The sequence below is a fragment of the Saccopteryx bilineata genome, chromosome 2 (assembly GCF_036850765.1).
Source record: "Saccopteryx bilineata isolate mSacBil1 chromosome 2, mSacBil1_pri_phased_curated, whole genome shotgun sequence".
NCBI lineage: Eukaryota > Metazoa > Chordata > Mammalia > Chiroptera > Emballonuridae > Saccopteryx > Saccopteryx bilineata.
This window is the reverse complement of record NC_089491.1, coordinates 282,337,584-282,363,223: the sequence shown is the minus strand read 5'-3', so window position 1 is coordinate 282,363,223 and position 25,640 is coordinate 282,337,584. Positions and strand designations below refer to the sequence as shown.

The following is a 25,640-nucleotide window of genomic DNA, read 5'->3' as shown; positions in this document are numbered from 1 at the left end:
AAACTATGAACAAATTCCTATGCACACTGCACATATCTTATTTTAAAGTAAAAAAACAAAACGGGAACAAATACAATATTTAAAATAAAGAACAAATAAATTTAAATCAACAAACTGACCAATATTTCAATGGGAACTATGCTCCTCTCACTGACCACCAATGAAAGAGGTGCCCTTCCAGAAGTGCGGCGGGGGCCGGATAAATAGCCTCAGGGGGCCGACTGTGGCCCACGGGCCGTAGTTTGGGGACCCCTGGTATAAGTGGTGGGTGAAATGTTCATTATGTTATTTTCTAAACTTTTCTGTATGCTTGAAATATTTCACAAAAATGCCTCCTTGAATTAGTGACGTAATGATGCAATGGCAAGGGCTACATGTGAAAAGAAGTAGCTGTACGTAACAACAGGAGCACTTTAGAGGGCACACTGTGGGCCCCCTGCATATCGTCAAGTGTCTTACCTTGGTGACCTTGTGGGAGTGGTATTCCAGAGTCTGGATCAGCGTGGTGGCCGCCTTCTCTGCAATTATGTGATCAGGTACAAAGAGCTTCAACAGGAGACTCCACACAAAGTCAGTCAGGAGGGATGGCAGTAAGATATGTACTATACTCTGAAACCAAAAGAGAGCCATGAGCCGGGGCCTTACCTGCATCAGCCTACCCTCCGTTGTCATGGAGAAGCTGCAGGACTAAGCAGGGCCATGTGCTTTTTGTGGGCTCTAGGCACTTGTGCTGCTATGGGCCTCTTCCTCCATTAAAAAAAAATGTTAGAAATTATAATTTACAATTATGTTGGTATTAAGATGGCTATAAATTCAAGCTAAATTATTTTCTTCTTCTTTTTAAAGCAATGAAAACATTTTCATCTGGGTGAGTCAGCTCTGAGGGCAGGGCAGGTAGAGGTAGAAAACCATGGCATTCAATTTCAGAGGAACTGTAAAGTACTGATTTTACCCCAACTCGGCTACTTCCATGTGTGAGTCATTGAAAGCTCCGTTCAGCTTTGCAAATGGTTTTGCTTAGGTCAGAAACAAGTGTGATTAGTCAAAGAGGAGGATAGGGTAGGAAAGGGTGTGGCCTTTTTCTCTTTCCCAAAGAAGGATTAAGAAGGAGGAAGAGAAAAAACCACATGTCTGTGAGTGGGTTACAAAACATACAATTCAAACAATCCCTTTTTAGAGTTAGGGGACTATCCACGGACTGTAGACTATAAGCTGTGAGCAGGAACTACATGATTATGCATTTCTCAATTAAGAAAGACGGATGATGCAGACTGGTGCAGCCTCTGTGGAAAACAGTATGGAGATTTCTCAAAAAACTGAAAATCAAACTGCCTTTTGACCCAGCTATCCCACTTTTAGGAATATACCCCAAGGACACCATAGAACAGCTCCAAAAGGAGAAATGCACACCCATGTTTGTGGCAGCATTGTTCACAATAGAGAAGATCTGGAAACAGCCCAAGTGTCCATCAGAGGACAAGTGGATTAAAAAGCTTTGGAACATATATACTATGGAATACTACTCAGCCATAAGAAATGATGACATCGGATCATTTACAATAACATGAATGGACCTTGATAACATTATACGGAGTGAAATAAGTAAATCAGAAAAAAACTAAGAACTATATGAATCCATACATAGAAGGGACATAAAAATGAGACTCAGAGACATGAACAAGAATGTAATGGCAACGGGGTGGGGGTTGGGGGGAGGGGGGATGGGGCGAAGAAGGAGAGAGGGGTTGGGGGAGGGGAGGGGCACAAGAAAACCAGATAGAAGGTGACAGAAGACAATTTAACTTTGGGGGAGGGGTACATAGCACAATCAAATGTCAAAATAATCTAGAGATGTTTTCTTTCAACATATGTACCCTGATTTATCAATGTCACTGCATTAAATTTAATAAAAAAAAAAGGAAGACGGATGAGCCATATCTTCTTTTGTGTGTATGTATATTTCTTGTGTTTATTCCATATATATATATATATGTGTGTGTGTGTGTGTGTGTGTGTATACTGAATGCTGTTACATTGTGTGTATACACATATGTAAAACAAAAATTATTAACATATAAATTTTGTTGAAATGAATTATCACAAAAATAATAATACAAATGAAGCAAAAGCCATAGGATAAAACAGTCTGTGTTACCTGAGTAATTTCAGTGCTGTCTTTTTTCAAGATGATGGGTTGTAATTCTGCATCAGAATCAGAAGACAGGATGAAGTTACTCCTATGCTTTATGATTTTATTTTGTACAATATTCTCTGTAAGAAAGAAAAGTTTGTTTTCTTTTTGCCTTATCCCTCATTCCTTCTATGATATCACTACCAGTGTTTCCAGTTTTCTCTTTGTCCCAGTTCTGGCGATAGAAAGTTTTCTGCATATTGAACGCCCTAGATATAGTTTGGTCAGATAAACTATGTGACTGCACTGACCTAAAGTTTATCGAGTGTTTAGGAGGGGCTTCTATGAGTGACATCTGAGTGAAGAGCAGAGATTATTTTAATAGGTTGGCCAGATATCAGTACATTCAGTCCTCACATGCAGTGTTGGGGGCACTTGGAAAGCCACTGGGGAGGTGGTAGTGGGGGACAGCATGCTGAGTGGCAGTTCACAAGGGCTGTGGGTGCAGGAGGACTGAAAGTGGTCAGACATAGCTGCAGATGCAGGTGTCTTTAGTTCCAGAGAAGGTGGGTTTTTAAATGATTTTGTTGATTAACAGCTTTATAGAGATGTAATCGACATATAACATATGTAAAATCTACAATTTGCTAAGTTTTTATGTGTATATTCATGAAACTATTTCCACAGTAAAGCAACACAAAGCAGTCCTGTCCCTGAAAGTGCCCTCTTGTGACCCCTCACACCTTGACCCACCCTCTGATCCAAAGGCAGTTACTGATTTGCTTTCTGTTGAGTTTATATTTTCTGATTTGATGTAAATGGAGTCATTTTTGTTTTGCCATTTGGCATCTTTCACTCGGCAAGATTATGTGCGACTTACCCGTGCCGTTGCACGTATCACTAGTTCGTTCCTCTTTACTGAACGCTGTTCTGTTTTGTGTGTGTGGACCAGCATGTTTCTCTACTCATCTGCTGAATGACAGACATTTGGGTTGTTTCCAGTTTGTGGCTACTGCAAATAAAGGTGCTATCCACATTCATGTGCAAGTCCTTTTCATGAATGTTTGTTTTCATTTCTGTTAAGTAAACACTAAATTGTAGAATAACTGTATTATATTGTAGATGTGTGTTTAACTTGTTAGGATACTGCCAGCAGATTTTCCAGACTTGTACCATCTCACATTTCCTCTAGCAGTGTCGGAGAGCCTCAGTTCCTCCCGTCTTTAATAGCACATGGGATGGTCATTCCCTTCGATCTGAGACATTCTGATGGGTGTGTAGTGGTGACTCACCGCAGTTCTAATTTACATTTCTTTTTAACTATATATTGAATGTGGTTTGTTGTGCTTCCTTGCCATCTGTGCTTTTTTGGTGAAATGACAGTTCAGATTTACTATTATGCTTTTAATTTGACTGTCTGCTCCCTTATTGAGATTTGAGTGTTCTTTTTAAATTCTGGGTACAAGTCTTTTATCAGATATGTGACTTGCATATATTTTCTCCCAGTCCATGGCTTACCTATTTTCTTAACAGTATCTTTCAAAGAGCAGAAATATTTAATTTACTTTTTTTTTAATTTATGAGCCATGCTTTGATATTATAGTAGAGAAATCTTTGCCTAATCCAAGGTACAAAGGTTTCTTAGCATTAGGTTTTACATTTAGTCCCATGATCCGTTTTGTTTTGTTTTGTTTTTGTATCTTTTTAAAAAAATGTTTTTATTTTAATGGAGTGACATCATTTTTTTTTTTTTTTTGTATTTTTTCTGAAGCTGGAAACGGGGAGAGACAGTCAGACAGACTCCCGCATGTGCCCGACCGGGATCCACCCAGCATGCCCACCAGGGGCAACGCTCTGCCCACCAGGGGGCGATGCTCTGCCCCTCCGGAGCATTGCTCTGCCAAGACCAGAGCCACTCTAGCACCTGGGGCAGAGGCCAAGGAGCCATCCCCAGCGCCCAGGCCATCTTTGCTCCAATGGAACCTTGGCTGCGGGAGGGGAAGAGAGAGACAGAGAGGAAGGAGGGGGTGGGGGGTGGAGAAGCAAATGGGCGCTTCTCCTATGTGCCCTGGCCGGGAATCGAACCTGGGTCCCCCACACGCCAGGTCGACGCTCTACCACTGAGTCAACCGGCCAGGGCCTGAGGTGACATCAATAAATCAGGGTACATATGTTCAAAGAAAACATGTCCAGGTTATCTTGTCATTCAATTATGTTGCATACCCATCACCCAAAGTCAGATTGTCCTCCGTCACCTTCTATCTAGTTTTCTTTGTGCCCCTCCCCCTCCCCTTCCCCTCTCTTCTTTCTCTCCCGTGCCCCCCCCTGTAACCACCACACTCTTGTCCATGTCTCTTAGTCTCGTTTTTATGTCCCACCTACATATGGAAAAATGCAGTTCTTGTTTTTTTCTGATTTACTTATTTTACTCCGTATAATGTTATCAAGATTCCACCATTTTGTTGTAAATGATCCGATGTCATCATTTCTTATGGCTGAGTAGTATTCCATAGTGTATATGTGCCACATCTTCTTTATCCAGTCTTCTATTGAAGGGCTTTTTGGTTGTTTCCATGTCTTGGCCACTGTGAACAATGCTGCAATGAACATGGGGCTGCATGTGTCTTTTTTTTTTTTTAAACAGAGTTGTAACTGTTACAACCCTTGAGGATTTTTTTTTTAATTTTTTATTTTATTCATTTTAGAGAGGAGAGAGAAAGGAAGAGAGAGAGAGACAGAGAGGGAGAGAGAGAGGAGAGAGAGACAGAGAGAGAAGGTGGAGAGGAGCTGGAAGCATCAACTCCCATATGTGCCTTGACCAGGCAAGCCCAGGGTTTCGAACCGGCGACCTCAGCATTTCCAGGTCAACGCTTTATCCACTGCGCCACCACAGGTCAGGCTGCATGTGTCTTTACGTATCAATGTTTCTGAGTTTTAGGGGCAGTTTAGCAATCCCAGTAGAGGGATTGCTAGGTCATAAGTTTTATTTTCAGTTTTTTGAGGAACCACCATACTTCTTCCATAATGGTTGTGCTACTTTACATTCCCATCAACAGTGAATGAGGGTTCTTTTTTCTCCGCAGCCTCTCCAACATTTGCTATTACCTGTCTTGTTAATAATAGCTAATCTAACAGGTGTGAGGTGGTACCTCATTGCAGTTTTGATTTGTATTTCTCTAATAGCTAATGAAGATGAGCATCTTTTCATATATCTGTTGGCCATTTGTATTTCTTCCTGGGAGAAGTGTCTGTTCACGTCCTCTTCCCATTTTTTTTATTGGATTGTTTGTTGTTGAGTTTTATGAGTTCTTTGTATATTTTGGATATTAGGCCCTTATCTGAGCTGTTGTTTGAAAACATCATTTCCCATTTAGTTGGCTGTTTATTTTGTTGTCAGTTTCTCTTGCTGAGCAAAAACTTCTTAGTCTGATGTAGTCCCATTCATTTATTTTTGCCTTCACTTCCCTTGCCTTTGGGGTCAAATTCATAAAATGCTCTTTAAAACCAAGGTCCATGAGTTTAGAATCTATGTCTTCTTCTATGTACTTTATTGTTTCAGGTCTTATATTTAGGTCTTTGATCCATTTTGAATTAATTTTAGTACAAGGGGACAAACTGTAGTCGAGTTTCATTCTTTTGCATGTGGCTTTCCAGTTTTCCCAGCACCATTTGTTGAAGAGGCTTTCTTTTCTCCATTGTGTGTTGTTGGCCCCTTTATAAAAAATTATTTGACCAGATATATGTGGTTTTATTTCTGGGCTTTCTATTCTGTTCCATTGGTCTGAGTGTCTATTTTTCTGCCAATACCATGCTGTTTTGATTGTCGTGGCCCTATAATAGAGTTTGAAGTCAGGTATTGTAATGCCCCAGCTTCATACTTTTTCTTTAGGATTGCTTTGGCTATTTGGGGTTTTTTATAGTTCCATATAAATCTGATGATATTTTGTTCCATTTCTTTAAAAAATGTCATTGGAATTTTGATGGGAATTGCATTAAATTTGTATATTGCTTTGGGTAATATGGCCATTTTGATTATATTTATTCTTCCTATCCAAGAACGAGGAATATTTTTCCATCTCATTGTATCTTTTTCCCTTAACAGTGCTTTGTAGTTTTCATTATATAGGTCCTTTACATTCTTTGTTATGTTTATTCCTAGGTATTTTATTTTCTTTTTGTTGCAACCGTGAAAGGGATTATTTTTTTGAGTTTGTTCTCTAATGTTTCATTGTTGGCATATAGAAAGGCTATGGACTTTTCTATATTAATTTTGTATCCTGTGACCTTACTGTATTGGCTTATTGTTTCTAGTAATCTTTTTGTGGAGTCTTTTGGGATTTCAATGTATAGGATCATATCATCTGCAAAAAGTGATACCTTTACTTCTTCTTTTCCGATATGGATGCCTTTTATTTCTTTATCTTGTCTGATTGCTCTGGTTAGAACCTCTAGCACCACGTTAAATAAGAGTGGAGAGAGTGGACAACCCTATCTTGTTCCTGATTTAAGGGGGAAAGCCTTCAGTTTTATGCCATTTAATATGATGTTAGCTGATGGTTTATCATATATAGCCTTTATCATGTTGAGATATTTTCCTTCTATACCCATTTTGTTGAGTGTCTTAATCATAAAATTGTGTTGTACTTTATTGAATGCCTTTTCTGCATCTATTGATAAGATCATGTGGTTTCTGTTCTTTGTTTTGTTGATATGGTGTATTATATTAACTGTTGAACCATCCTTGAGATTCTGGGATGAATCCCACTTGATCATGATGTATTATTTTTTTAATATGTTATTGTATTCAATTTGCTAGTATTTTGTTTAGTATTTTAGCATCTGTATTCATTAGAGATATTGATCTGTAGTATTCTTTTTTTGTGCCGTCTTTGCCAGGTTTCGGTATGAGGGTTATGTTGGCCTCATAAAATGTATTTGGAAGTATTGCTTCTTCTTCAATTTTTTGGAAGACTTTGAGTAGAATAGGAACCAAGTCTTCTTTGAATGTTTGATAGAATTCATTAGTATAACTGTCTGGACCTGGACTTTCATTTTTGGGGAGGGTTTTAATAGTTTTTTCCTATTTCTTCTCTACTAAAAGGTCTGTTTAGGCTTTCTGCTTCTTCTTGACTCAGTCTAGGAAGGTTGTATTGTTCTAGGAATTTATCCATTTCTTCTAGATTGTTGAATTTAGTGGCATATAGTTTTTCATAGTATTCTATAATAATTCTTTGTAAATCTATGATATCTGTGGTGATTTCGCCTCTTTCATTTTGGATTTTGTTTATATGAGTTCTTTCTCTTTTTTCCTTGGTGAGTCTTGCCAAGGGTTTGTCAATTTTGTTGATCTTTTCAAAGAACCAGCTCCTTGTTCTATTAATTTTTTCTATAGTTTTTCTGTTCTCTATTTCATTTATTTCTGCTCTGATTTTTATTATCTCCTTTCTTCAGCTGGTTTTGGGTTGTCTTTGTTCTTCTTTTTCTAGTTTCTTAAGGTGTGAAGTTAAGTGGTTCACTTGGGCTCTCTCTTGTTTGTTCATATAGGCCTGAAATGCTATGAACTTCCCTCTTATCACTGCTTTTGCTGCATCCCAGAGATTCTGATATGTCGTATTGTCATTTTCATTAGTCTGTATATATCTTTTGATCTCTGCACTTATTTCTTCTTTGACCCATTCATTTTTTAAAAGTATGTTGTTTACTTTCCATATTTTTGTGGGTTTTTTTCCCTCTTTTTTTGTAATTGAATTCTAGTTTCAAGGCTTTATATGCTTGGTACAATTTCGATTTTTCTGAATTTGCTCATGTTATTTTTGTGGCCCAACATATGGTCAATTCCTGAGAATGTTCCATGTGCACTAGAGAAAAATGTATACTCTGTCTCTTTGGGATGAAATGTCTTGTAGATGTCTATCATATCCAGGTGCTCTAGTGTTTTGTTCAAGGCCAATATATCTTTATTGATTTTCTGTTTGGATGAACGATCTAGAGCCGTCAGCGGTGTATTGAGGTCTCCAAGTATGATTGTATTTTTGTCAGTTTTTGTTTTAAGGTCAATAAGTAGCTGTCTTATATATTTGGGTGCTCCTAGGTTTGGTACATATATATTAAGAATTGTTATGTCTTGTTGATTCAGGGTCCCCTTAATCATTATGAAATGACCATTTTTGTCTCTGAGTACTTTTGCTGTCTTGTAGTCAGCATTATTAGATATGAGTATTGCTACACCTGCTTATTTTTGGATGTTATTTGCTTATAGTATTGTTTTCTAGCCTTTCACTTTGAATTTGTTTTTATCCTTGTTGCTTAGATGTGTTTCTTGTAGGCAGCATACAGTTGGATTTTCTTTTTTAATCTATTCTGCTTCTCTGTGTCTTTTTATTGGTGAGTTTAATCTGTTTACATTTAGTGTAATTATTGACACTTGTGGGTTCCCTATTGCCATTTTATAAGTTGCTTTCTGTTAGTTTTGTGTCTTATTTGATTCTTCTCTTTTGTTTTTCTATCCTTTGTTTTTGTTTGGTTGTATTCCATACTTTGTTCCTCTGTTGCTATCTTTTTTAAGTCATGTGCTTCTGTGGTGGTTTTTTCAAGGGTGGTTACCATTAAGTAATGAAAAGAGTTCCTACCATGTTCATTGTAGTACACTATCTTACGAGTACTTCTGCACTCTATCGTCCTTTGCTACTGTTAATCTCTGTCCTCTCCCCCCCCTTTTCTTTGTTTTTGTTTCACAGTTTAAATTTGGTTTTATTGTGTTCTTGGTGGAGCTTTTACTTGTGGTTTTGTTTTGTTTTGTTCTTTGTATCTGGTTGGAAAACCCCCTTTAGTAATTCCTGGAGTGGGGGTTTTCTGATGATAAATTAATTCCTTCATCTTTTCTGTATCTGTGAATGTTTTTATTTCTCCTTCGTATTTGAAGGATAGCTTTGATGGGTATAGTATTCTTGGCTGAAAGTTCCTCTCTTTCAGGACTTTAAATATTGGGGTCCACTCTCTTCTAGCTTGTAGAGTTTCTGCTGAGAAATTCGATGATAATCTAATAGGCCTTCCTTTATATGTTGTATTCTTCTTTTCCCTGGCTGCCTTGAGATTTTTTTCTTTGTCGTTGGTTTGTGCCAATTTCATTATGATGTGCCTTGGAGTAGGTTTGTTGGGGTTAAGAAAACTCGGTGTTCTATTTGCTTCTTGAATTTGAGGCTTTAGTTCTTTCCACATGCTTGGGAAGTTCTCATCTATTATTTGTTTGAGTATGTTCTCCATTCCATTTTCTCTCTCTTCTCCCTCTGATATACCTATTATTCTTATGTTAGTCCTTTTGATGGAGTCAGACAATTCCTGTATGGCTTTCTCATTATTTTTAAATTTTTCAGTCTCTTTCTTCTTCTCTCTGTTGTGCCTCAAGTTGCTTGTCTTCTATTTCACTAATCCTACCTTCTATCTGGCCTGTTCTATTAGCTAAGCTTGCTACCTTGTTTTTCAGTTTGTGAATTGAGTTTTTCATCTCTGTTTGATTTGTTTTTATAGTTTCAATTTCCTTGGTAATATATTCTTTGTGTTCGTTGAATTGTTTTCTTCTTTTTTTTTTTTTTTGTATTTTTCTGAAGTTGGAAATGGGGAGGCAGTCAGACAGACTCCCGCATGCGCCCGACCGGGATCCACCCAGCTTGCCCACCAGGGGGCGATGCTCTGCCCATCTTGGGGCGTCACTCTGCCACAATCAGAGCCATTCTAGTGCCTGAGGCAGAGGCCACAGAGCCATCCTCAGTGCCCGGGCAAACTTTGCTCCAATGGAGTCTTGGCTGCAGAAGGGGAAGAGAGAGACAGAGAGGAAGGAGAGGGGGAGGGGTGGAGAAGCAGATGAGTGCTTCTCCTGTGTGCCCTGGCCGGGAATCAAACCCAGGAATCCTGCACGCCAGGCCAACGCTCTACCACTGAGCCAAACAGCCAGGGCCTGTTGAGTTGTTTTCTGAGCTCTTTAAATTGCCTTTCTGTGTTTTCTTGTATATCTCTGAGTATTTTTAGGATTTCTATTTTAAATTATCTGTCATTTAGCTCCAAGGTTTCCAATATATTAATTTTTTTCTCCATAGATTTTTTTTCTCATCTATTTGTGCTACATCTCTGTCTTTTGTATCCATGATATTCAATTTCCTTTTCCTTAATGGCATCTGAGGGTGGTTTTGTTGATAGTACTTCATGTTCAGTGTGTGGGACTTCTAGATGCTCCAAGGATAGATTTTTCTGTCTCTGGTTGAAGAGCTTGTTGAAATTTTGGGGAGATTTATTGGTATCACTCCTCACGGCGCCATTTCTCTTACATCACTCCCCATGATCCATTTTTAAAAAATATTCTATTTATTCATTTTAGAGAGAGAGAGAAGGGGGAGGAGCAGAAAGCATCAACTCCCATATGGGCCTTGACCAGGCAAGCCTGGAGTTTCAAACTGGTGACCTCAGTGTTCCAGGTCAACACTTTATCTACTGAGCCACCACAGGTCAGGCCCCTTGATCCATTTTTAATTAGCTTTTGTACATGTATGAGATATAGCTTAAAGTTCTTTTTTTTATCTGTAAGTAACCAGTTTTTAAAGTTAAGTTTATTGGGCTGATATTGGTTAATAACATTAAATAAGTGTCAAGTGTACAGTTCTGTAATACACCATGTTTATACTGCATTGTGTGCTCACCCCTCACAGATGTCTTGTTTTTCTCCTGTACCATATGAAATAACCAAATTCTTAGACATCCTTTATGTAATTTATCCTTTCTCCACTGAATTGCCTTTGAAACTTGGTCAAGATTCATTTGACCATATGTATGTGGTTCTATTTCTGGACTCTATTCAGCACAGTGTTGAATAGAAGCAGTGACAGGGCCTGTCCTTGTCTTTTTTCTGTTTTTTTTTTTTTTGGAAAATTATTCACTATTTCACTGTTAAGTGTAATGGTAGCTATAGGTTCACTCTTTAAATTCCATATGACATATTGTTATATCATGGTATATTGTTATTTTTGTGTATTGTAGTATTTGATTTGCTAACCTTGTTAAGAATTTTTGCATCTGTGCTCTTGAGAAACATTAGCCTGTAGATTTTTATTTTTCTTGTAATGTCTTTACCTGGTTTTGGTATCAGAATCATGAGTTGGCAAGTATTCTCTTATCTTTACATTTCTGCATGAATTTGTATAATTTCTTCCTGAATGTTTGCTGAGTTTTCTTTGTGCATCTGGAGTTTTCTTTGTAAGGAGGCTTTTAACTACAAATTCATTTTCTTTGAGAGTTGTAGAGTATTCAGGTTATCTATTGTTTTGTTTTTTGAATGAGCTTTAATAATTTGTGTTTTCAATGTGTCTAAGTTGTCAAATTCACTGGCATAAAGTTGTTCATAGTATCCCTTATTATTCTTTTAATGCCTATAAAATTTCTAGTGACATCATCTCTCTCATTCTTAATATTGGTACTTTGTGTCTTCTCTCTGACTTACCACTCTGATCTTCTCAAAGAGTCTGCTTTTAGCTTCATTCCTATTCTCTTACTAGTTTTCTGCTTTCTATTTTTGTTGGATTTTTCTCTGATCATAGTAGCAGACTCTTAGTATCCTTTAGAGAAGGTGATGATTCTTTCTTACCCTTCTGACACTGTGCAATGCAGAGGAGGTAGTACATTCCCTTGGACGCTAGCTGTTGGATGGACGGATCATTGTGGGAACACAAAAGAGACAGTTCTGCTGCCAGGACCCCCAGACATGGAACATGCACATTTATCTAGTGTGAAATAAAGTAGAGAAATATATTCTAAGAATGAAACTCTGAGAATAGAGAAGAACAGAATAATTCTTCATTGATTTGCATCATAGAGATACAGAGATCAAGCCTGTAAGAAGCTCAGCTTTTAATATATTAAAATATTTAAAATATTTTATTTATTAATAATATTTTTGATTTTTTTGTTTTATATGCTTATTTCCTCACACTCATTAATTTCACCGACCTAGCCCTCTTTAGAAGACATTATTTAAAGAGAAAGTTAATGGTAAAGCTTGATGCTTCTACTACTATGAGCTCTTACTAGTTTCCATGTTCTGGAAAATGCTGGTCTGCTTCCACCTGGTGGCATTTAGCAAACATTGCAGAACAGAGTGATCACTATGCCCACTTGGCTTCTCAGACAAATCTCAATGATAGTTCGGAACACTCGATGTGTGAGAGCCTTCTGCTGCACGTGTGAATTTACACATCTGCACTTTCACAGTGGAGGGTTGGGCTGTGTGTGTGGGACAATGGACTTTACAACTGTAACCGAGAGAGGCTGGGTATCCACAAGAGAGAGACATATTCATAGATAATTTAAAAGGCAGGCAAGGATTTCACTCAGGACATAGAAAACCCTAGAAATATTGACAATTTTGAGATACCTATTTCTTCTCCACCTGAGAGGCAGCTATGGAAAAGTCTGAGAACACCCCAGTGTGTGTGAAGGTGGGAGGAAATGGGCACTCCAATATTCAAGGAATGCAGACTGGAGGCCAGCTGGGCATCACTCAACTCTCACCTCCTCATTCTTTCTGATCTGTTTCCTTTCTAAGTACATATAAGTACATACATACCTACACAAAGATGACCATTTTAGTATTGTTTGAAGTGGAGGGGGAAAAAAAAACCCTGAATATACTAAACTATTCAGTTGAAAAATCCATCAACTAAAGAATAGTTAAGGAGGTTATAATATATTAGAGTTATGGAGTATATGCTGTGGTTAAAAGGATGAAACAAATCTATAAAAATACCTGTAGGATATATTGTGTATGAAAAAAGAAAATTGCAGAACTGTAGGTAAATATGAAGTAACCTCAGTAAAGAAGCAGTAAGGGACAAAGCTATATGTCTCCATGTGTGTATGTGGGAGTCTGTCTGAAAGCTACTGGGCACACCACCCATCACTCGACTTGGCTATGAAGGAATCAGGGTAGGGAGGGTAGTGAATAAAGACTTTGGCTATATCTCTAGCATATGTTAATGAAAGTACTCAAGAATCACTTGTATAAATTTAACATAAATGATGGTTTAAAAATATGATATAAGAAGGAGAAATAAGAAGCCAAGTAGGGATGGAAGACTTTATAAGGTTACAACTAACATTGATTGTAGTCTACAGAGAAGTATCGAGACAGTGGGCAAAAACCTGGTTTTACCATACTCATACTGTTGGTGTAAAGCAGTGGTAATCAACCTGGTCCCTACTGCCCACTAGTGGGCATTTCAGCTTTCATGGTGGGCGGTAGTGGAGCAACCAAAGTATAAATAAAAAGATAGATTTAACTATAGTAAGTTATTTTATAAAGATTTATTCTGCCAAACTTAGCGAAAATCTGACATAAAGTACTTAGTAAGTGATTATTATTATATGCTTTAACTTGCTGTAACTCTGCTTAATAAATTTTATAAAATAAAATTACTTCCCTACTTTATAAATCACCATTACTGTGGAACCAGTGGGCATGTAGAAAATTTTACTACTAACAGAGATACAAAAGCGGGCAGTAGGTATAAAAAGGTTGACTACCCCTGGTGTAAAGCATGAGGCATCTTAATCAGTTGATTGAGTAATTCCACTGATTGACAAAAGTTCTTTCCTAAGATCCCAACCTACCAGCACAATCATACCCAGGAGGCATTTAATGCTCTCAAAACCCACGTCTTGGAAAAGAGCACTAGAGAAACGCCTTCTTCAGAAGCAAGTGGCCAGAAAGTGTTCTGTGACTTACATATCCCGTGGCTTTCCTGGATGCATAGTTTAGTACCCTGTTGATGGTCACCATAATTCTCTTCTGCAGGTAGAAACTGTCTTCATGCATCCACACAATCATTTCCTGTTGAAAACACAAGAGCCATCCTAGAATCATGGTGTTTCCATTTCCAAAGCAGAGGGAACTTGGCCATGTCAAGGGGTCAGCCACGGTCTGTGATTATTTCACACCTAACCTATATTTATTAAAAGAACAAACAATGCCTGGCCAGGATGCTACTATCTACTTTTTACTCCTTCTTCTACTATAATAACTACAAATGGGTTTTATTTTATTTAATTCTACCCAACAAGTATTTACTAATGTCCACTCTAATAGTCATGTTGCCAGGCATTATGAGAAGATCACCATGAGGCGATGAAGGGATCATCATGAGCTTCTCCTCTTCTTTTTCCTCTAAAATACATATTCTCTCTTACATATTTTTTAAATCACAGGATCTGATTTTCAGTTTCAAAAAATTAAAATGTTTTATAATCCTGAAATGTCATTTCATCTCAGAATTTTCTTTCCAAATTTACCACCCAGGTGTTTCCTGGCTCACTGTTCTGGAGTACATTTCTGGAGGTTGCTCAGTTAACAAGTTGTTGCAGATTTTGATTCTAGTCTATCTTGCTATAACTTCTACCTGTCGGTCCTAAACTGTTAGGTGCAGTGGCCCATTGACAACCCGGGGATGGGAAGGAAGCCTGTGCGTTTCACAGGCTAAGTACCATCAGCAGACTTGCAGTCTGTTGAGTCTGTAGTGTTTACACCAGTGGTTGGCCAAACCTCTTCCCGTCCACTAGCCCCCGTTGTAGAAACCTGTCCTCTAGTCTATTTCCTAGGACAGAAGAGTCTCTAAGTTTCAGGGGGTCAGCAGCCTCTACTTTTTCCAGGGGTCAGGTTTTGCATTTTCTGAGAACCAGGAGTATTTCTAGACGAGGAAGGTATAAGACTGAGATAGACTGCTCACAAAAATGAGGGGATATTTTATTGGTTCGCATTTATATAAAATATCCCCTCATTTTTGTGAGCAGTGTAGTTAAGTAACAGGCTCCCAAGTTAGAGTAGCTCCTTCCCTCATTAGCATTGCATGCATTATTGCTCCTCTCTTTGCTTCTATTTCCTTAGCTGTAAAGTGGGAGAAATACTAGTTACTTCCTCACAGGGTTATTTTAAGTATTAAACAAGATAACCCATGTAGTAAGTATTCATCTTAGTGTCTGATGTAGAGTACTGCTTAGTAAGCAGCATGGGGCGAGGGTTGTAGTCATGGAGCAAGAAGGAGACTTAAAAATTGTGAAGTTAACAATTTTAAAATGCACTGGAAACATTTGGGTCAAATTAGGCACCGATTAGTTCAGTAGATAGATTTCCTTTTCCTTGACAGTCCTTCTTGTCCTCATAGATATCAATTCTGCTTCTTTGGTTGAATGTGCTTTGTGATTTGGACAACTCACAGGTGCTCCTGGTAGGGTAAGTGAGTCTGGTTTCTCATTTCCAGACTGCTGCCCCCTGGTGCCGTCATGTAAGGAATGCAAAATTAAAGACCATACGATGTCCTGAGAAGTCTTGTCTCTGGCTGGGACCTCAGAGACACAGTGAGGTCTTGGTTGTGAATGTGTGTTTTGGATGATTGTTAGAGTTTCCTTGTGATACCACAGTATCTGTGAAGATAGGCTGCTCACACATTCCCTAGCCCTGGAGTGATTAGGGAGGAGTGTGCATAGAGATCTATCAAAGTGTGGTTCACCGTTATAAGGACCCAAATGTAGTTTAGGCCGGTCATCCTGTTCTCTATGGCCACATAGCACTTGGCTTCTCAGGTGTCTGTTGATGCCCTATCCTCCCAAAATTAATTCTTAAAAGAATTAATTCAGATAAAGGGAAATGATTTAATTCAGGGGATATTTGCATACCTTAGGAAGAAAAAACTTTTTTTTCAGCCACCAGATATTTGAAGGAGATATTAAGTATGGCAAACAGGAACTAGTAAATTAAGTACAGTGTACTCAGATCGATGACACAAAACCCAAATTGCTAATTTCCCCTTTACTTTACCTTTAAAAGTTGAAGTTTGTAGAGGTCTTTAGACACTAAGATCAGAAGAGTGTTCTCATATATTTTTATAATACTGTGGTATAATTCCTAAGAAACAAAAAAATTGTATGACCAGCCAGCTAACCTTACATAAAATTTTACCCCATTGTTCATAGTTTTGTATTCTGGTGTCCTGAGTTCTTCCCAGAAACCAGAGGTAAGGAGGGAGGGCATTAGCTCTGGTGAGGAAAGCGCCCAGTGCCATAAGCCGCGCATTTCTGTGCACTGTGCAGCTATGCTGAGGAAACAGACCACAGGCATTCCTGGTCTTACTATGGGACTCTTCCCACCTCCACCTTTTTTCTGCTCACATTTTGTTGTTTCCAGAACTTGCCAGGAAACTTTCTGTCCTTGCTCAACCAATTAACCAAAAATCTGTTCACCCATTTGGTCCCTATGAAACCTATAAAATCCATTAAATCCCGCAGGTTGGAAAATTTGTGAGTCCAGGGGTATAGATCAGGGCTGGGAAATGCTATGTATCTATTGTATCTAAAAAGAGTGAAGGAGAAAACCGGCAAGATCATGACCTGTGGAGGGGCACTGCACAAGACTGCTGTGCGTGGGACTGCCGTGCGTGGGATGATGTCTCATCGCGATCGAAGGGAGCACACTCTCACCTCCAGGTCCTCCTTGTCATCTTCGTCCCCCATTGCTTCCACTTTGTCCAGACTTGGTATAGCAAATACCATTTTAAAGGATGACTTAAGTAACTGTAACTGAGTTTCATATTGCAGTAAGGGATCCAGGAAGCTGGCAAGCAAAAGATGTCATTTTTAGATTGAAGAGAAAGCAAATGTAACCTAATTGTAGTGATAAGAGAGAATAGCTTTTGCCTTCATGTGACACATTGGTTTTAAATACATGACACATTGGTTTTAAATAGTCGATGGTGCTTTAAATATAAAGGGATGAATTTTTTTTGCAAAAAATCATCTTTAATCAGTTATTTGGAAATCAGACTATTTTTCTCTATAGACATAATCAGGTAATGTGATTTCATTCTCAGCCAGCTGTACAAAGTCATGCGAGCTTTAGGCAGTGGCAGTATATTATGCCCACATTTTTCTGTAACCCATGATACTGTGTTTCTCACATTTTAGTATTTCTGATATTGGAATGGATCTTCCAATTGATGGCAAAAGAGACCCGCCCATCAACAGCTAGAAGAATAAGTTGTGATACAGTTGTTATTCCTTTGGTGTATGTGACCCAGATCCCAGATAACAGTCCTTTCTGATTTTGTTTTTTGAGATGAAAATAATTATTTTTGAAAAGATGGTGATATTAGATGGTAAGGTATGAAATCTTGTGTGGACTCAGAATCTCCTTTCTCTACTTGACAAGATACTCTAAATATCTGAGATTCACTGTTTGAAATGGAATCTCTGGGAATATATTAGGAAATTTTCAAATCCTAGAAGATTCATGGGTTCTAATGGATTATCAGACTCTGAAGAGCTACCTGTCAAAAGTTTCCAGTTGAATTTTCAGTAGGAAGTATTTACTGTCTAGGGATATACGATCTGGTTTAAGAAAATGCAAAATGAAGATTTCGATGAAATAGAAAACAGTGTCTTTCAGTGTATTTGGAAAACATATCTCCAGTCCTCAAAAAATGCTAAAGTGGTCCAGATCATGAACAAGGATTGTGGAAATAGCGTGATACTCTGATGCCATGCATAACTGCTGATGGACAAATATCGTTGAATGTTAAGTGTGAAGAGAAGGCTGAAAGTCAGACGTTGGCCATACTAAAGGTGGAAGTCACACGCAAGTCTGTGTATCAGCCTGGGCAATTGTTAGCAAGTATTTTGTTTGTTTTGGTTTGCATATAGTTTGTTTCCAAAAGAGCAGTTATTAAACTACTAATGTGTATGACAACAAGTGACATCTTAGTGTAAGTTCATTCTTATATTCTAGAATGTATGACCAGGTGGAATAGGAAGGCACTTGAGAAGAAAGAATAATAAACCTTTCTCACTAAATTTCTGTATGAGTTAACTTTTGTTAAATTTTCTGAGCTAAATATTTGTTTCAAAGATTGAAATGAAGTAACAAGAACAGCAAAAACAGTAAGAAAAAAGTTACTTGGGAATTTTTTTAATGAAGCAATAAGTCTTAGATAAGAACAGTACACAAAAGGCAATATATATATTTGTAAGTATAATTTCCAGAATTGCAATTGAATACAAGAAAGTAGATGCCTCCTAATAAAAGCTTGGGGACATTATATTAAACGTGGTCAGAAAAAAATCAGGGGCCATATTAATAGGACACAATGTTTAATTCAAATTGGAGAGTATTAAGAGAGATAGATACAATTGTTATAAAATAATAAAAGTCATTGTTATTAATATGAAATATCCAAAATCACATAGAACTGGAATTTAGAAATTATTAAATATGATTATTAAAATGTATATTATATTATTAAAGGTACAAGGAGAAATGGGAACACAGTTATAGGAAAGATTAAACACTCAAGTATTAGCATGTAGTAGGTAAAAATAATTCTGCAAAAGACGAGATATGTAATTTTAATATAGAGGTATACTTATTATATGTATAATACATATAACAAATTGTATTAAGTGAAATAACAAGGATTTTTTTGAGACAATGGAATGCTGACATATATTTATCATACACTTAGCCATAGAAAGTTTTAAAATATGAAAAGGTTATATGCTTCATTCTATAATTACAGTGAGAAATCTAGTTTTAAAATTAGAGGATTCAAAGTACTTAAAAATACTTAAATACTATCAAGAGTTTTTCTTACTGCCTGACCAGGTGGTGGCACAGTGGATGGAGTGTCAGACTGGGACGCAGAGGACCCAGGTTTGAAACCCTGAGGTTGCTGGCTTGAGCACGGGCTCATCTGGTTTGAGCACAGCTCACCAGCTTGAACCCAAGGTTGCTGGCTTAAGCAAGGGGTCACTCAGTCTGCTGTAGCCCCCTGGTCAAGGCACATATGAGAAAGCAATTAATGAACAACTAAAGTGCCACAATAAAGAATTGATGCTTCGTCTCTGTCCCTATCTGTCCCTCTCTCTCTGTCTCTGCCTCTGTCTCTGTCGCACACACACAAAAAAGTTAAAATGAAAGAAATAAACTAAGCATAAATATATATTTTTTGTATTTTTCCGAAGTGAGAAACAGGGAGGCAGATGGACAGACTCCCACATGCGCCTGACCTGGATCCACCTGGCATGTCCACTAGGGGGTGACGCTCTGCCCATCTGGGGCATTGCTGCATTCCAACCAGAGCCACTCTAGCACCTAAGGCGGAGGCCACAGAGCCATCTTCAGTGCCTGAGCCAACTTTGGTTCGATGGAGTCCTGGCTGTGGGAGGGGAAGAGAGATATAGGAAAGAGAGGGGGAAGGGTGGAGAAGCAGATTGGCGCTTATCCTGTGTGCCCTGGCTGGGAATCGAACCTGGGACTTCCACATGCTGGCTGATGCTCTATCACTGAGCCAACCGGTCAGGAGCTAAGCATAAATATTTTAAAAGGACTAAAAATAAAACCTAAGAAATGAAGGACATAAACAAAAGGAATACATTACAAAATGAGAAAAAGGGGAGATCATAAGTATAATGACTCTCTGTGGCAAGTTCAAATAAAGATTAAACAAATTAGGAATCAAGAATTGAATAATAAGAAAGACTACATTAGTCAAAAAAAGAAGTAAACTATTATATGGGTTTAAAAGAAACAAGATTGATTTATATAATTATACAGCCATATATGAAAATATAATATGTGTGAAGCTTTATGAACCAAACACTACTTGGCCAAACTATGAAGAGCAAAATCTGTAATAAATAAGAAAAAATACAGGAAAAGTATTATGTGGGAGATTTTTAACACATGTAGACAAAACAAAAATTAAAATATGGCATAGGCATCCTAGTCTAGGGTCTGCCTTTCCCATGAACCTTCCGAAATAAGATGCAATTTTTAAATAGGTGTTTATGTGTATTTTGAGGGGAAAGAGTCCAAAAGTTTCATTAGATTCTTAAAAGAATATTAGACTGGGTTACGAAGCACTGATATTGAGGACTTGACCACCAGGTGCTATGTATTTTACCTGTTCTGCATACTTATTTTCTCAGTACATCTTCTCAGCAACACTGAGGAGATAAATACCATTGTTACCCTCATCTTACCGATAAGTGACCTAGGACTTAGGGAAGTTGAATAACTTCTTCAAAATCACAACACCTGTGAATGGTGGAGCTGATACCAGAAGCTTAGTCTGTATTATTCAAAAATCTTCACACTTAATCACTATTTTTATTTGTTTAGTATTATTTTCTAAGTTCTAGTTAATTCAACTATAATAGGTAAGACACACACACACACACACACACACACACACTCACCCACCCTATCTTAAAACAAATGAGTTTATAAATCCAGAAAAGTTACCAATGAATGAAAATCAGAGATCTGGTTATAGTGGGTTATTCAAATTGAGTTTTAATAAAGACAATTTAAAAATATTAACTTATTTAAGAGTGTAAAGTTTAAGTTTTTAAAACAATGATTTGTAAAAATAGTGAAAGTAATATAAAACCACCAATCATGGTTTATCATTGGAATGTAAGTAAGAATGGCCCCATATTCTAAAAACTATTAATACATATTTATTATAGATTAAATAATGAAATAGTCCTTTAATCAAATCTGAAAACGTATTTAATAAATCTCAACATCATTTTCTAAGAAAAAAAATTCCTTGAAAGGTTTTATTTAAACCGAGAACAAACATATTGCTAAATGAGAAGTAGTATGTTTTTATTAACAGGAACAGCATAAGGGTTTAGTTTCTTATTTTAAAATATTGTGTTAGAGTTTCTTGTATTTCTAATAAGACATAATCTAAAAAAATGTTTGGTAAGTTCAGTCAAATACAGGATAAACATCCCCTCCACCTGACATCTCAGAATATCAGTAATTGCTTCTCAAACAATAAAATGGAACAGAAACCAAAATTCAATGTAACTAATAAATTAGTCTAGGAATGTCCAGAATCTATATTAAAAATGCTTTAAACTTTCAAGGGAGACATAACACAAAGCTGGAATAAATAAAAATATATCTTTATAAATAGGAAGGTTACTTATAAATGTCAATTCTCAAATTATTTTACAAACTCTGAAACTGCAGCTACAATTTGGAGAATATTTTTATTAGAAGTTAATAAAATACATTTACACTTAATTTGGAAAAATGAGTTGGGAGAGGACTATCATAGACTACTTTGCTGAAAAAAGATCAATAACTAAGATAGGGAAGATCTAGCTCAATCAGATACTGGAATCTATCACAAAACAGCACTAAGTCAAAACTGTGCAGTGGTGAGACCGAAATCAAACTCTAATGGAATAGAGGAGAAAATGCCCCAATATAGGAAGAGCAAACGCATGGATAAACACTTTATTTCCCTTTCCAGGCCAAATGTGGCATAAATTTATTGTGACAGTATTTTATATTGGGTCAAACTGTAATCTCATCACCACCTGTTCTTTTTTTTTTACTTGAATATTCTATTGAGATATTTGTGGATTCACATGCTGTTGTAAGAAATAATACAGGAAGACTTGTGTGTGCACTGTCCCTAGTGGCCCCCAGTGGTAGCATTCTCCAAAAGCTGTAGTGTAATACCACCACCAGAATCTCGACCCTTATTCAATCCACTGATCTTGCTGCAAATTCTCCAGTTTTACTTGCTCATGTTCTCATGGATGTGGGTGTGTATTTATCAATAGTTCATGATTTTATTGCACAGGGAGGCTCATAAGTCTAGCACTCCCATCAAGATACTGCACAACTCAGAACCCTTTAAACCCATAGTGATTCCATTGGACAGACAACTACAGAAAAACATTCAAAGGGTTAAACATGCTATTGGAAATGAAGGATTTTACATAAGTATTGTCTGTATCAGGAGTCAGCAGACACTTTCTGTGATGACCCAGGGAATGACAGAGTCTTTGCTGGCCTCCGTCTACTCCAGCTCCACTGCTGTAACACAAAAGCAGCTGTTGACAATACAGGAATTGCTGTTTTCCAACAAAACTTTGTTTATGACTTTCATATAATAGTTACAAGGCCTGAAATAGTCTGCTTTTGATTTTTCTCCCAACTATTTAAAAATGTGAAAAACATTCTTATATCTCAGGATGTACAAAACTAGGAAGCTGTAAACAGAGCAGGACTTAGCACATGGGCTATAGTTTGTCAGCTTCTGGTCTGCAGGACGGAATTGTGAAGCTCAAATTAGTTCATAAATAAAAGTAACTTCTAGACTAAAGAGTAACAAAAATCAAGTAACAAAGTAACTAGGAAATATTGAACATGATATTAAAGTAGATGTAGAATTAATTTTTAATCAGCTATCATACAAAAATAAAAGAAAAAATATAGCCATGACTATAAAAATCAATTCTAATAAGATAAAAGAGGGCAACTTTAAAAACCATAAAAACATCATGAGAAGCTAATTAAGTATATACTACTACTACTACTAAAATCCAAAGAATGTGAAAAAATTCCCACATGAGATAATTCATAAATGCATGAATGTATAAAAATACTGAATCTTGCTTATGTTGAAAGTAATATAAATTAAAAAAACAATGAGGTAAAAATTTGAACCTATTCAAATTTTTAGCAAAGTAAAATAGGAAAAAGTAGGTAAATATGTAAATTTAGGTAACTAGGCTTTGAACAAGCAATTAGTATTAAGTGCAATTCTTCTGGGCAGCAAATTGACAGTTTTTATGAAAAGCCCCAACAAGTTTCATCCCATCTGTATTAGTTGTGGTTCAGAGGAAGCAGATGGAAAAAAAAAAGATTTGGAGGTGCAGGCAGTCTCCAGGAGAAGGGGAGGAGGAAGACAGGAGGGTTTGGGTAGGAAGAATCTTGGACAGCAAGTTCCAAGGAGGGTGTGGTCAGGCTGATGGGGATCCCTTAAGTCAAGTCACCCACCAGAATGGTCTGTCCCACCGTGCTGGGTCATCAGAAGGGAGGTCTCAGCAGTGGTCCTGGAGGACCACACTGTTAGGGTCAGCCAGCAGCAGGGTACTTTTCTGGTTGCCTGTCATCTAAATCAATAACTGCACGTAGCAGGGTGTTTTGAAGAAATATTTCAGAGAAGATGAAACCTTTTAGGTACGAAGTCTCATAATTGTAGTAAAACATAATTTAGAAAAATTTAAAACTTGGGAAATAGTCTATGTACCATCATTAAAATGAAAATATCAATATAATTACAAAGAAGAAGAAAAACTTAAGAACTAATGCCCAAATCCAAAGGTGTTAGAGAAAACTGAGTGTGCGATCTGCTTATGATTGTGCAGTGGATTAAGTGCCTGCCTCTCCATGCAACATAGAAAGTTTGGGAGAGAGCACAAGAAAGAAATGCTTGCTGAGTTAGGATGGGGGAATTTGGAATACCTTTTCTTTATTTTTCACAATTGTGATTTTCCTCTATTACATTTTAAAGACAGTGAGTGAAGCAAGAGAGAATTATATATTATAGTATTTTTTACCTGGAGTTTATGGACAGAATGATGGCTTGATAACTTAATATGCCTGCATATACATCACATAGACTGGCAGCCTTGTACTCCTGTGTCAGGAGAAAGAGAAGAATCCATGGTAACAGACCTGGAAGATTCAGGGCATCGTGGGACTGTACTAATGGGACCATATTGGACTGGAATAAAAGCCCAAGAGTTTGTAGAAGTGTTGAGACAAGGCAAAGTGCAATTTAAACCCATGATACTAAGTGCTGGCTTTTTATAGCTTACCCCTGTGCTTATAGAAGTAGCATTTGCAGACACGATTTTATGAGGAATGTTCTTCACCAGGGTCACTTCTGCACAGCGCTCTAGTATCACTCAGTTGTTCTATAATAACATGGACCTCTGCTTCCCATCTGTTAGCCAGCTTGTCTTTTTACAGGGGGCCAAATCCGTCACTACAGCTGCACCACAGGGTTATGATTCTGTCCCTTTTACTTCCCCATCACACCTTCTGTTGAGTCACTGATTCACAGAGCGTCCTTCCTTGTCCCCAGGCTTTCCCTCATGCCATATTATTGCTCATTTTGTTAGTGCCAAAAGCCTATGCACACTGGTCAGCAGTAAGAGATGGCGACCTTGTATAGACTGGTTCTCCAGGGGTGTCATTCTATGAAGTTGTAGGCATTAGCCAGAAATTTCACCTGCTTTCCCCAATTGGGCTTTTTGTTACTGTCTGGGACATAGAACACGCTCTCCAGTATTCCCAGGAATTCTTTGGTGTCTGGGGAGGTCTGATCATTCTGGCTTTAACTTCTATTCTGTGGCTGAGTTTCTCTTTTATCTTATTTTTAGTTACTCCCTTGTCATTATGGATCTTTATGAGAAACTCATAGTAAAATAAATAATAAAATGGCCATAATCCTGGAAACCTGTCCTTGGTAATATAGTCCAATAATGCTAGGTTCTAGGACCAGTCTGGTGGGCCTTAAGCTTTTAAATTTATGATTTGGGCTTTCTTTTCTAAGCTGATCATCTGCTTTTTATATATAGCTTATATCATTGATATTTTTATTCAATAGCTGTTGTCATTCTTGGCTAGAAAAACTGGAGTCATACCAATTTCACTCATTTCTTAAAATCTCCAATGTTTCAAAGCACATGCATATCGTGTGTGTCTGATGCCACCTTAGCCTGGGCCAAAATGGGATTATCATCATAATCATTATTTTGGGAGAATTTGGACTCCCTTCTAATAATTCCCAAACAATCCTGGTAAGTGCTCAAAGGGAGCCACGAGCTTGGCCCTCTAGCATATTATGCAAGCCTGCACCTTTTCCCTTCCTCTCTAGATCACTAGAATCTAGACAACAGCAAAATATCAACAAGTGCCGTGAGGTGGGGTATCTGAGTTGGGGTGAATATCCCACGCCCTTACCTGCTAGGCTTGCTGTCTGTACTGGGGTTTTACTGAACATAGTGATGCTGTTGCTGATGGTGTCGTGCCAAGGCTAGATATTGAGAGCTGAAGGCTGCACTCAGAATAAATTCACCTGCCACTCCCAAAGCTAGATAAACCATTTGCCACTACTGCAGAAACCACCTGAACCAGTGTAAGTAGGTAGTGCACTCTCATACTGTAGTTCTGAACGTTTTTACTTGTTCTTCTATTGTAAATTTAGATACAAATGTGTGATTATTTTAAGGTGAGAGGAGGGGAGAGAGTGAGGCAGACTCCTGCATGTGCCCCGACCAAGAGTCAACCAGCAACCCCATCTAGGGGCCAGTATTTGAGTACCGAGCTATTTTTAGTGCCCGAGGCTGATGCATGCCAATGAAGCTATCCTTAGCATCAGGGGCCATGCTTGAACCAGTTGAGCCACTGGCTGTGGGAGGGGAAGAAGGAGAGAAGAAAGAGGGAAGTGGGGGGAGAAGCAGATGGGTCACTTCTCCTGTGTGCCCTGACCAGGAATTGAACCCGGGACATCCATATGCTGGGGCAACACTCTATCCACTGAGCCACCAGCCAGGGCCACCAATTCATAGTTTAACCCAGCGATAATACTTAGATTGTCTATAG

At 37.8% G+C, this 25,640-nt stretch overlaps 1 protein-coding gene across 1 annotated transcript in view; it reads right to left on the bottom strand.

The window, feature by feature from the left end:
* The window catches only part of MROH9 (maestro heat like repeat family member 9), a 60,104-nt gene that overhangs the window by 22,708 nt on the left and 11,756 nt on the right, over nt 1–25,640 (bottom strand). The window contains exons 3-9 of the mRNA XM_066254487.1: nt 23,588–23,667; nt 16,643–16,775; nt 15,984–16,070; nt 13,899–14,003; nt 11,763–11,898; nt 2,156–2,202; nt 460–609 (exon numbers count right to left, since the gene is read on the bottom strand). Of these exons, the coding sequence (XP_066110584.1) occupies nt 460–609; nt 2,156–2,202; nt 11,763–11,898; nt 13,899–14,003; nt 15,984–16,070; nt 16,643–16,775; nt 23,588–23,667 (738 nt within the window). The remainder of the gene's footprint in view (nt 1–459; nt 610–2,155; nt 2,203–11,762; nt 11,899–13,898; nt 14,004–15,983; nt 16,071–16,642; nt 16,776–23,587; nt 23,668–25,640) is intronic.